The following is a 13,571-nucleotide window of genomic DNA, read 5'->3' on the forward strand; positions in this document are numbered from 1 at the left end:
GACCCAGCTTTCTGGAAGGATATAAACACATCATCTATGCACAAATATGAGGTTGTGAAATCAGTGTCACATCTCCTGGTGCATTTGTAACTTTGTATGTCTATATGGTGATACACATGTGTATCTGACGGTAGGTAGGTACTAGTTAAATATTTGTATATGTAGGAGCTGCTTTGTATTCGTAGTTAGTTTTAAGCTGCTGGAATGTCAAGTTGCATTAATTGTAGTGTGTATTTGTAAGTTTTTAATATTTAAGTACAGTACATGTAAAAACAGAATTGAAAGTATACACAGTTATGCATAAAACATACATGCAAAGACATCAAACTTGACTGGACTTAAGGAAAAAAAGGACCTGTGAACATCTCTGACATGACACTTCAACTTCAGACCTTGTGATCTTTGTTTATGTCCATAATTTGCTCCAAGACATCACCGTCAACTCTAATAAAAAACGTTGCTGTGATTTTCTCAACTTGTTATACTGTATGGGACACTTGTGGCAATAGACTTAAAATTTAATTTGGACTAGAGACATAGTTCCTCGAGATTTGTCTTTCATGAATCTTTTTTTCATTGAAATACGAGAAGTGTAACATTCACTGCTCATCTCTTTGATGAGATCTCTGCAAGTGTTTTTGCCAGCCCACTTAAATTATAACATGTGTCAGTGGGATTGGTTGCATTTTTAACGAGGCTACAAATTTGCCCAAACATGTCAGTTGCCAAGTGGGACCCCCCTCGAGTCACCAAACCATACAAGGACTTTCTATGTGTGAAACTAATTAAGCTCGAGAGACAAAACAGGCTTCATTCAGCTCATCAGGTTAGAGCTAATTTGTACCATTTTGTGCTTTTGCCACACAAGGAGGCAACCCGCTGCAGGACTCGTTAGTCCAGCACAGCCATCTGCCAAAGTGCAGAATGAACTTTAAAAAAAAGCACCTCAGCTGGACATCGGACTCAACTTCCAGCATGGTTGAGCATTTCTTCCGTGCCAGCATTAAATAAGGTCAGCACTTGTGCTGGTTGTTAACATTCCATATTATCATGGGCAGGAGCAGTTGGTGATTAGCAGAGGAGAGATTGATTTGTAATCTAATATTTATTGCATCTCTGGAATGTATGGTAATTACGCTATGATTTCCATCTTTGTTTGAGTGTACTCACTTCTGTTTTGGCATTGAGGTTGTGATTGTAAAACTTTAGAAAAAAGTAAAAATGAAAAAATAAAAACCTTACAAGATCTACAGCATCATCAGAACCAGAAACTGTGGGCTTTTAATGTTGATGATCCTAAATTAGCACATTGCTTTCTGCACTAACACTGAACGTTGGCACCATATAAAGCCTTCGTCACATGCCCCTGTACAGGGGGTTGACATGAGCAGGTGTTGTGGGATTTTGGGTTGTCCAGGCCGTGAAGGATTGTAGACAAAGCAGCCGAATCTCAAGGGGACAGCAGGTGTGTCTTGCAGTTCCCTTGAGGTTCGTGCGGACAGCTAAAGAGACGTGATGAAAAGGGATTGTACCATTGTCGTGTGTGTGGTAAGCGTATCAAAAATTATCTGTCCAGCTAATGTAAGTTACACACACTTTTGACGAACAGGTGGTGCTGTCATATGGTGTCCCGTCGCCACACTCCAGTCGTTGGTATGTGCTTCTTATTGACCGTGCATGGGATATGCAGGTGATAGGTCCCGCTAGGACGCCCACAGAGTGCCAACAAACTAAACTCCGATTGTCAATTTTCCTAACAGTCACAAGGAGCATGCAATGTATTAATGCATGCAATGTACGTGCCTGGATCTCACCTACTTACCTTTGCGTGTTGCTATAGTTTCGCTACGACCAATTACTCGCATCATTCTTGTAGAAAAAAAAGTACATGAACATTTTCACACAAGGCCAGGGGCTCTCCATGCGGTCTTATACTTTCGTGCAGGTCACCTGTATGACCCCTACAAGTTTGCCCATTTTTTGCCTGTAGACAGCCCATATCCAGCCGTGAGGGCAGTGGTGACTGAGGCATAAAACATCAGGTCCATATTAAAAGAAGCATCAGGGTTGGATAGAATGCTCTTGTAATTTTACCATTTCCATCATTTCTGTTTCTTATTTCTCCATTCCTATCTGCACACATTTATTCCAGTAGGACCGAATTCATATATCTCATTTTTTATTTACGCCTCACTCAATAATTGAGCAGTTAACACGTTGTGGATACTAAGAAACAGACAGAAACACGTGACGAGTCAAAACTGGTGTCATTAAATGGAATGTCTAATATGGCAGATGATGAAAAAAGCAGAAGCCTCTTCGTTATCGTTTTGATCTGTCGTGCTGCAGCCCCTCTGGAGAGATCAAGCCCTCCACAAAGTCCTGCCTGCCCGCCGAGCCACCAAATGATGGTTTTCATCATCAACTTGTGACATTTTAGGCTCATTGTTGTGAATATAAGAGCAGAAAAAGGATTGTTGTAAATTCCGCTCATTTTAAGGAAATGGAGTCTCTTATCTCTGTTTGTATTCTGGTTTTCGTTTGAAGTTGCCTCTGTGATACTCTGACATGGCATTTGCTTTGTTTTTTCTTACCAGACTTTAGTGTGCTTCCACCCACACACTGAGCAGACTACATGCACATCAACAGATGTTTTCAGACAGGAAGTAACAAGTCTCCTTCTTCCCCTCCCCGCTTCAGCACTTTGCAGTTTCAACTTCATCATTTCCTCTTTTGCCAGGCACCATTCCAGGCAAGCTCAAAGTATTTACATTTTATCACCAGTCACAGACGTGCAGGCTTCTGTTTGCCAGTTCTGCTTAAGAAAAACTAAATGTTAGTTCATTTCTGCATTGTTACCTCATGATATAAAGCAAACTATTATACCTCAGCCACTCACATCAAATTAGCACAACTGCTATTTGTTGATAAGATAAATTGCAATAGTTTCAGACACTTAAGTCTCAGAGATTATCCTTGAGCTTAATAGTTTTTCAGGGTACTTTTCCTCTGAGAAAAACAATGAATTGAAAAAAGCAATAAAGTTGTTTTTTTGTTTGTTTCCAAATCACTTCTTGAGCTGGTCTTTTTCTGGTGAAATTGTTTCGTTATTAATTTTGTCAATCTGAACATAACTTTTAAAAATAAGTAAATAATAAATAGGGCTTTTGTTCTGTGCTTAGCTGAGCCTTTTTGTGTTTATTTTTATTTTATCATGATTTTCAATGCAGCCAAAGGCAAACACATAAGACCATAAAGAAGAAAGCCTTGACCACTGCTCCATTTGTTTGTGGAAAACTTTAAACCTTGTGTGATATAATGTGTAAATTAAATATTTTAGCTGATTTGATTGCGTAAAAAAACAAGGGTGGGTGTTATTGTATATAGAAGGGGTGGGTCAGCTACAGCCCGGGGGACACATGCAGCCCATTAGACTATTGAATCTGACCCGTCAAACTTTTTCATTCATTCATTCAACTTTTTAACCGTTAGTACCCTTTTGGTGTTCACGGGGCTGCTGGAGCCTATCCTGGCCACTTGGGTAAAGGCTGGAGACACACTGGATAGGTCACCAGTCTGTCGCAGGGCCCGTCAAACTTTCATCAATTATATTGATCATCCTTTTTAAAGTTTTATTTTTTTCGGAATTCTGGTGACTCCCCAAGGATCGCACACACTCCTGGGGAACCTTTTTTATGTTCAATGTATTCATGTTCATGTGGTGATTTTTCGGTTTTTCTGTCTTGAAGACTTTTTGGTGGATCAGCTGGAGACGATTCAAAGTCCTCATTTTAGAAATCTGTCCTTTGTTGACAGAAAAGCTTTAAATTATTTTGATATTCTTTAAAATTTTGTTTTTTCAGGAAAATTTGAACAGAGCCATTAAATTGTTGTCAATAAAAAATGTTATTGGGGCATGCAGTCAACATTTTGATCACATCTGATGACCACAGACAGTATTTAGCTCGGTAGTGTGACTTCAGCCACTGGCTTTGACTGGTTTGAGATCAGTTTTTAAATTGCCTTTGCTTTTTTTGGTTGTTTTCAATCAAGTCTTAAGGGAGGAAGGGAAAGTGTTGCCCTTAGTGAGTGAGTGACTCAAACATTTCAGGATGTTCTACAGATGTATGTGCAATACTTTTGTGAATGCCCAGATTTCTATCTATTCATGCTCTCTGTCTTTTAAAGCCCCATGAGAAAGAATTGACTGAGCAACATTTCATTGTTGCTGAATGGCCTGCTGTGCTTTTGCTTTACTTTGTAAAACTTTAAAGTTCTATCCATTCATGCATAAATGAGTGTATTCTCTGAACTGTACCACACCGTCATCAGAACAGCAATCTGCTCTTTCATCATACGATACTGTATTTTGTTTTGTGTTCAAAACTTCTTGGTAAGTAAGAATTGATGACAAATCCAGTGTGATAAAACTGCTTTCTAGATAACAATTTAGTCCATTTTTCCAACAAAGCTAAAAAAAAAAAGATGATTTAATATTAGAATTGTTTCTATATAAGTGGCACCGTCAATGAATGGTCTATTTTTGGGTTTATGTCATATATAAGGCACACCGAACTACAAAATTACTTACACGCCATAGCATGTTAAAGAGATCACTTTTAATGAAAAGTCTATGTAAATGTACAATTTGAGAAAAAAAAAACCTTAGACAAGTCTGTCAGTCAGCGAGACTTTATTAACTGTGTTTTAAGTCATTTTAGAATGTGTAAGTGACAAGTTTCACATTGGTCGCACTAGCGTTTACACAAAACCTGTAAGTCCTAACCTTGTTTGTACACGTAAAAAAAACAAAACTAATTTAAAACAAATGTGACTATGTTAACTTCTATGTTAACAGTTTGATACCAATACACATTAGCAACATTAGCGCATTAACAATAACACCCAACCTTGTTAGCAACACAAAAAAAATAATAAAAAAACAAAATGGCATTTTGACAGAGCACCATGTACCTCTAAAAATCACTTTGACATTATTAAGCACAACCAGAATTAATCCATTTACGGCGCTCCGGATCATAAATCGCACAGTTGTTTATGTCATAAGTGCATCTTCTAGTGCTGAAATTGAAAATGCGATATTTTATTTGCTGGTTCCATATACAATACAGACAAAGTTTGAAACCCACAAAAACAAAATGGTAAAAATATGACAGCTGTATATTCGAGGACTTTTAGGATTTTTTGTCACAAGCTTTTCTAATTCTAGTTTTTGAAGAGCAAAAGCTGAGAGCTTGAACTGCAGATTAATATCTATACTCCCACCTGCCATGAAGGTTTTACAGACTTCATTTCAGACCTGTTGCTTAGGGAAATACATTGTTTAAAAAAGAAAAAAACTTTTGTTCTGGTTCCGCTGGGTGTCAGCTTCCCTCTCTGACAAAGCCATGAGTGTATTTTGTGTTTCCCTCTACTGTGTCATTATAACCCGCAGCTCGGGGAAATGCAAACACGCAAGCCCACTCTAAGCATTTCCTCATCTCTGTCCATGTGGTTTGTCACCGATTGATAGTCAAAGGGTAATCGATGGAGAATGGACACTGAGTGATACCAGGGGAAAATGTATCAGCCCTCATATCATTCATCCACCCACGAGTTCACAGTGAGAAAGACGCAGAATCCCCATGAAATTAAAAAAAAAAAGAATTCACAAGCCCAAGGCACGAATGACTCACAGCACGTTTATGTTTGCATCTAAGTCAGCATTGAGCACTGGAGGGATTTTTTTTTTTGGTTTTGTTTCGTTGACAGCGCAGTGAGCAGTAACACGCTCACAGGAAGTACAGCAGGTATGGGAAACCAAATCCGCGCTGGGTTTCTAAAAAAAATGTGGTTGTTCTTCACAAGATGGGTTAAACAGCTTTCAGGGTGCTATTTGTGGCCTACTGCTTTGCACACCAGACACACAGACAGAGCAGCATGGAGACACTTCTTTTTCTATTTCCTCAATTTACCTACATGGCCCCAAAGGAGGAAGCATATTTCAAAATGTTGGGTGCAGAAGACGCACAGGCAGCAAAGATGAAGGACGACAGTAGCAGGTCGGTGTGATTTTTAACCACTTTTAAACACTCATTTTATTTGTAAATATGTTCCTTTTTTTTTCTTTTTACTTTTGTGAGTTTTTTGGGGAGTTTCAGTAGGAGCAGCTGGGATCTTAATAACTGAAGTTAGGTGGCTAACAGAAGAACAACTTAAATCCACTGGAAAATTTAAACAAATTTTAGGAACTTTTGGCTGTTTTTTATTTTTGACACTGCTTTTAAAAAGCTCTTTACCACAGAAATGATGTGTAATTCACCTCTTGTCATGTCAGCTGCTTGTTTTTTTCTGAAGTGTAGACTATTAAAACTGCTGTTTTAGTCAACATGGTTAAGTGCAGGACAGACATTTTGTGGAAGTTGATGTGTTTTCTCTTTTTTGCTTACAGACAAAACGAGAAGGAGAGAAAGAGCCGCTTCAGCCTTTTTCTTACCAAGTCGGGCTCCCATGAAAACATCAGTCCCCAGAAAAAGACAAATACAACACTGAGCAAGTGAGACATGACCCATTAACTTCACATCCAGCCACTAGCACTTCAGACAAGTGGAATTCATTTCTAAGCTGCGTTTCCAGAACCCTTCACGGCTCATTAGTCACACACAGAAACATGGCATCTCTCTGAAAATGGCAAACATTCCTAGTCCCATTACAAGTTGAGATCTGACCACATCTTTTTATGCTTATCTATTTCAAATCTTTGCAGCATTTCACCAGAGACAGCCTTGCAATGGAGCGACTCATTTGAGGATCTGCTAAAGCATCCAGGTTTGATCATTTGAACTTTTTCAGTTAGTGTCCAGAACCACGTTTTTTTTTTTTTTCCATTTCTGAAAATGATTGCTTCGCATGATTAAATATCAGCATTATTAAATCAGTAATGGTAAGGTTTTTGTGGCTCCTTTTATTGTTAGTCAGAGCACAGAATAATGCAGAAACGGCAACTTCCTTCTAATCACACCAGTTGCATTTGTCATCACATTGTGTTGAAGTTTTGTGATTCTGTTTTTTTTCCTCTAACCCCCATTTCCCCATTTACAAAAAAAGATTGTTTTTATTTGTCTTGAATGACTTTTTCTGTTTTGTGTGCCAGATGGGGTGGAAGCCTTCACTCAGTTTCTCCGGACAGAGTTCAGTGAAGAAAACATTGAGTTCTGGTTGGTCTGCGAGGAATACAAATCCATCGACTCTAAATCAAAGCTGCTGTCCAAAGCCAAATATATTTATACGGTTTTTATCGAATCCGAGGCCCCCAAAGAGGTATGTCATAACATTTTTACTCCTCATAAATTGTATAAATTTTAGGCTTTTGATGCAGAGCTGCAAACGGTCAAGTAACATTTAGCACTGGCTGCGCTTTCCTGTCACCGAGTGCAGTTAGAGCTGAAATATGAATGTCATTGCCATAAAAATAACAGCGAGTCGATGCCAAGGCTCTCTCCAAAGTCACGAGCTTGCAGCACGCTGACCTTTTTGAACAATTGTTGGGGGCAGCGCCTCAGTGAGGTCGTGCATCTTGGCGCATGCTGCACTTCAAAGGAAGCCAAGTGTGTCTGTGCAAGACAGTTGCGGTTCAAAGGTTTCCATTCGCTGAGCGAGGATGATGCGACCACCATCTGATCAGAGCCGGCTCTGGACTGTATAAGAGCTCTGTGTCTGTGTGTGGTTTCGGAACATCCTTTGCAAAGCAGGGGAGTGTCTCCCACACACTTTCATAGGATGACTGCATATGTACATGTCAGAATGGGGGAGTTTATCTACTTGGGGCAAAGAAAGTAGACTCTTGAATTATGCACAGGAGGAGACAAATTCAGAAATTATTCTTATTCCTCCAGACCAGGTAGTTCAACTCTAAATTTACAATTTTTAGAGAAACCCGCCTAGAAGTTTAGAAAATCTTACAAGTGAAGACACTGTCTGCGGGTTTGATATGTCTTAAAAATAATTTTTTTCTGCTATTTCCCCTCCGATTGTCCATGTGTTCTTGAGTGTGAACTCCAATGTTTAACAGACCTCAACGGCAGGTGTCAACTATTTTTATTGGATACCACATCAATTAATAAAATGAAGAACAGCTTATGGCACCTAAAAGTCTCCTGTGGGTTTCATGCAACCATAGTCCCACAGACTGATTTTTATTGGACACAGAATACTAAAAACGTGTACCCCTTCATTTGGTTTGGTTTACCTTCACACACAGGCATCAAACGGTTCAAACAGCTGCTTGGTTGGAGGGCAGGCGGAGGGTTGGGTGTTGGCCAAATTATGTCAGACCAGGACGGGACAGAAGTGCAAAGAAAGAAGAAGAAAAAAACTTGATAGTCTTCTCACATCAGGAGCAATGTGAGGTTCAGTGTTTAGCCCAAGGACATTTTGCCACATGGGTGGGCAGGATGGGAACCAAGCCTTTGATCTTTGATCAGAGGTCGACCGCTCTCACACTATGTCACGGCCGCCCCATAACTTCGCCATGACTCTACTGCATTTATGATGAAGATTCATAAATTCAGATTCAAACATTCAGGTTCAGGTTCAAATTGGGAGCTTTTTCTTTCCTTTCTCGCAATGCTTTGGTTTGGTTTTGCTTTTCAAAAAGTCTGTAGATGCACACCTAAGAAAAACTCCATTATCTTCAAGTAAACCAAGACCCTCTCTGTCTGGCAGACCAGAGTTTGCCTGTTTGGTCCAGATCAGAGTTCAGCTGACCTTCTCCCCTTGACATACACAGCCAATCATCTGGAAATACTTAAACTCAGATGTGGCTCATGATACGTCGGTAGGGATGCGCTTAAGATTGTGGCCAATAATGGGGAAAAAAGTGGTCCTCCATGGCTATAAAGTTTTATGAAAGGCAAAAAATATCATGATGCACCTAACGGTTTCGATTATGATATTTAAAACTGAATAGCTATTTGACATATTTTGGCCGACATCCCAACCTCCGCCTGCCCTCCAACTGAGCAGCTGTTGGAACCGCTTGGTGCCTGTGTGTGGAGGTAAAGCAAACCAACCATTACATACTAAAGTCGGACGAATTGAAAAATGAGCTACATGATTCTGGGTAGAAGCTGTGGTACCAGGGTTTCCTCTTTGTAAGTGTTTGTATGTTGTTTTTGTTTGCCTCATTTTCCACACTATAAGGTGCACTAAACGCCTTCAGTTTAAAAAAAACAACAACCATGCGCCTTATGATCCGGACGGCCTTATATATGGAATGTTTTTGGTTGTGTTTACTGCTGTCAAAGCAAATTTGAGAGGTACAACATATTTGGTTGGGTATTATTGTGACGCTGACCCTAATATTTTTTTTACCTATTACCAACAAGGTTGGGAGTTAGCATAGTCACAGGAAAGTTGTTTTAGTGCCATCTGTCTGTGGCTTGTTACTTACCAGTTTTAAAATTACTGTGAGTGCAGTCAAGGAAGTCAATTCATTGAAGGTGCGCCTTATAATCTATTGTGTCCCATAGTGCTGAAAATACAGTATATTTAAAAATACAGACATTTTTTACGTTACATAAACAGTGTTAGGTAAAAATTATTGCTAAAAGCAAAAATATTAAATGTGTGTTACATATGATTGTTTTAAACATGTTTAGCTATGTGTGGCTCACCTTTGCATGCCTGTCTCATTGTGCTCCTGCACAAAAGTGTCACAAACCCAGAAAAAAGTCCAGCTTTAAATTGTCTTGTTCGTAAAAGCTGTTCTCCAAAATTTTATGAAATGATCTGATTGTGACCTTTTTGTTTTTTTTTTAATCTTTTTTTTTCCCTTTTTGCTTTCTTCTTCATCAGGTCAACATTGACTATAACACCAAGATGGCCATCAAGGCCAACATGTCACACCCAACAAGGAGCACTTTTGAAGCCGCTCAGATGAAAGTCTACAGCCTGATGAAAAAGGACTGCTACCCCAGGTTCCTGCACTGTGACATTTACCTGCGCCTCACCCGGAGGAAGGGTCCCGGAGCCACCATGTTCCGCAGAAGGTCACGCTCCTGCGTGTTCAACGAGAGGGGGGAACCAACCCAGCCCTCAGCCTGGTAGAGGGAATATTGCAAAGACATTGCTTGGAATGGATTCCCAATCATCTAGCAGATAATCTTTCATCTGCAGCACAGTTGTGTAAAAAAAAATTAATCCACAGGCTTTCTTCTGCAGAGTGCAATAGATATATATATATAAATATATTGGTTTTTTTTTGTTTTTGTTTTTTTATCAAAGCACCATAAGAACTACTCAATAAGGATTTCATTTAAAGGTACATTTTGGGAAATTTACTTTTTGTCAAAATTAAAAATAAAATACAAACTTTCCCATGAGGATGCTGGAGGTATTGATTTTGACAAACTATAATAAATGGGAACCCAGGAAAGTCCTACATGATAATCATATCTACATGCACTGCAGATTAGCAAATGAAGGAAAGAGCAACACTCAAATTTTCAAAGCTGTTTGGTGTATTTAGCACAAGGAAAATGGCAGCACATTCACTAATAACTGGGACACAGATCAACATATGAATAAAGTAAGACAGAATTGGTATAAACAGAAGAACCAGTGGAGCTGTTAAAAAGCTACAAGATGAAATCCGTTTTTCTAAAACTAAAGTTCTGTATCTTCTGTAGCTTATTTTCTTGGCTGTTATAGCTTTTTTTCTCTTGGTATAAAATAAAAAAAAAGTTTTCTTTTTTAGTAAATTTAAATACTTGTAGTTTTTTTCTCCATGATACATCAAAAGTAGCAATTTAGTAAATAGTATTTTTGATCAATCACCTCTCATAGACAGTAGTAATAAAAGAAAACATCAGTTGCATTTGCAGATGATCTGGTCATTTTCTGGTTGCACTCAGATCTTGCAGGGCTCAGATGACAGTTGCAAAGATGCAGACCGAGTCACAGACTTGCTGTTGACAGTATCTCGTCAGACAAGCAGGCAGCTTTCCTGATGTAAGCCGCAGCACACTCCAGCTCCTTTGTCCTCCAGTCCACCAGTCGCACCTCATGCAACATTAATACTGTTGATATGGCGCACATGCTAGTGTGACAGCCTCTCATTAAAATGTAAAGATTTTATCCCTTGCACTGTTCCACTCCCCCAACCATAACAACTGTACAGCAACTGTTTAAAAGAAGCGGAATGAAGGATGTGTTACTCTGCAGAAGCTTAAAATCTCACCAAGTTTTTTATCTGATCCTAATCTCTATTAATTTGATACATTTGATAGAAGGCAGTGACTTGCTTTTTTTGAGAAAGATATTGCTAAATATTGTGGTTTTAAACAAAATTCAATAGAAGATAAAAAAATATGGTAAAAGAAAAGTCATTCAATCTCACTAATCAGCTGTGTTTTTATGCCAAAACGATTTTAACAAAGAATTTGACAAAAACACTTTAGGATTTAGAGATTTTACAGTGAATGTTTGTGAATAATAACAATATTACACTTATTGACAACAGATGCTGTCTTTCAGTTTGCAATAACGATTAATTTATGTGTATTTTTAATCATACATGTTGGCACAACTGTTGTAAAATGTATATTTTATATGCTGAGCAAGTGAAATAAACACTTTTGTGTAACAGCAGTTGTAAAACAACTTTTAATGGCGTTCATTAGTTTCAATGATTGTATCCAAATATGATAAATGAGGCAATAGAGTGTGCATTTCACGCTAATGAAGAACTCTGCGATTGCACGTCGCTCCCCTTACATCACAATCCCTGAAAAATGAATAGGTCTTATCAAGTCCCCGCACTCTGATGGAAAATTATTCATTTCATAGTATGTTTGCAGAGACTACACAGCCTGCAAATAAGTATTCATAACTGTCACTCTCGGATCCCTGAATATGTATGCAGGAATTGTGAGTAAACACAATGCGGAGTTGGCTCATTAGCACAAGTGTCAGGCGTTTTTAGTAGCCTTCAGAAGGATAAAGTCCTTTTTAGCCCGAGTTAGTGTCCGCGTCTCAAAACCTGCGCCGAATGCCTTACAATTCCCATTAATTATTCATCCTCTGTGCTTCCTGCTCTCTTCTCACACAAATAATCTGTGAGGCTTTGTTGCTAGGGGATTTGGATGGAATTTATTGTAATGGTTATTTTTTTAACAAGAGCATAAGCTCAGTTGCCACATGGAATACATCACAGCATAAGATTAGTCACCAGCTAAGATTTTGCAGGCACTTTTCTTATTTTTTTTTTCCACACTGATTTTTTAATTTGTTACTTGGTCTGACCTAAAAGTCTCTAAAATCATCCTCATCTTGTATTTCTGCTGCAAAAAAAAAAAATCAAGCATGAAAGCTGTTTGAGCCCTGCAAAACAAGATCAACGCTTATATAAAAGGAATTTTAAAAATACTGCACATTTCAAGGTGTCTTTATAGCTAATTTAGAGCTGGTTTTTCCCATGTAATAATGTAGGAGGATTCCCTGTTCAACAAATTTAACAAAAAGGCTCCTTGATCTGATCTGTAAGCATAGGAGTTTTGTACCCCCGAGCTGAAACTTCTGAAGCAGCTCATCGCATCTCTGAAGCTCCTTTATCTGACCTTGCATGAGCTGATTCCAGCAGGCGATTTGATGACTTCCAGGCTCAGATATTGAGCTGTGAAATTTCCCCTCTTAAAAAAATCAGTTTTCACTCAAAGCGGGTGGCCTGCATCAATATTGACAAACTAGAATAAATTTCCCCTCGAAGTTTCCATCTGTGAAGCTCCAGGTGAGCGCTTGCCTCTTTCCTTATTACCAGTTAACCTTCCCTAGAGTGTCGAAAATATCTTTTTCACAATTTATGTTTTTCTTCTGTTCTGTTAAACTGCAAGAGTCTCTCAAAGTCCCCCTCCGATGAAATCATGTTTTTTGAGTTTTTGACATGGACTTGTGGCATTTTTCTTATGAAAGAGAACAAATGTAATAAAAAACAATTTCACTTATTGCATTTCTGAGTATTTCTACTTTTAATTTGCTTTCAAACAGTTGCTAAGGCGCTCGGTTTAAATTACTGAGCCGTTGTGATGTCACAACGGGCCAGTAGCACAAGCTCCCTGGTTTCCCCCGTCCAGTGTGCACAAGCTCAGGTGCGGTAGAAGAGAAAATACGTGCGGCCGATGCAGCAATGTGTCATCTTAAAAATCCAGTCCAAGACTGGATTTTGTTGTTGGCAGCACATATTTAAAACTTAAGGTTAAAGTCCTTAACGTGTTCTCCGCATTTGTGTTCTCTCTCTGACCGAGTTTGAAGACTTGCTGTTAACCAGAGAGGGTAAGAGGAAAACATAAATAAAATCATGGGACTGTTTTTTTATTATTGCCCCAATGAAAATAAGAAAAATATCATAAAGCTCCGGAGGCCCGAGCTGGCTGGTTCCCCATCCAGCAGTGGTTTTCTGTCGGGCTGCCAGCTCGCCTCCCGGGAGCCGGAATAGTGATAGGGATCGCTCCAGCTACATTGGCCATGTGACAGACTGTCAGATGGCTGTCTGTCAGCACCGCAGGACCTCCGAT

At 39.0% G+C, this 13,571-nt stretch overlaps 1 protein-coding gene across 1 annotated transcript; it reads left to right on the forward strand.

The window, feature by feature from the left end:
- The first annotated feature begins 5,741 nt into the window (after positions 1-5,741).
- On the forward strand, positions 5,742-11,649 carry rgs18 (regulator of G protein signaling 18). Its single transcript, XM_004079087.5, has 5 exons — positions 5,742-6,062; positions 6,452-6,556; positions 6,767-6,828; positions 7,154-7,320; positions 9,856-11,649. The coding sequence occupies exons 1-5, from the start codon at positions 5,941-5,943 to the stop codon at positions 10,105-10,107; spliced, it is 708 nt and encodes a 235-aa protein (XP_004079135.2). The 5' UTR covers positions 5,742-5,940; the 3' UTR covers positions 10,108-11,649.
- The last annotated feature ends 1,922 nt before the right edge of the window (positions 11,650-13,571 follow it).

Source organism: Oryzias latipes, chromosome 17 (genome assembly GCF_053564925.1).
Source record: "Oryzias latipes strain Hd-rR chromosome 17, Olatipes_Hd-rR_3.1".
Taxonomy (NCBI): Eukaryota; Metazoa; Chordata; class Actinopteri; order Beloniformes; family Adrianichthyidae; genus Oryzias; species Oryzias latipes.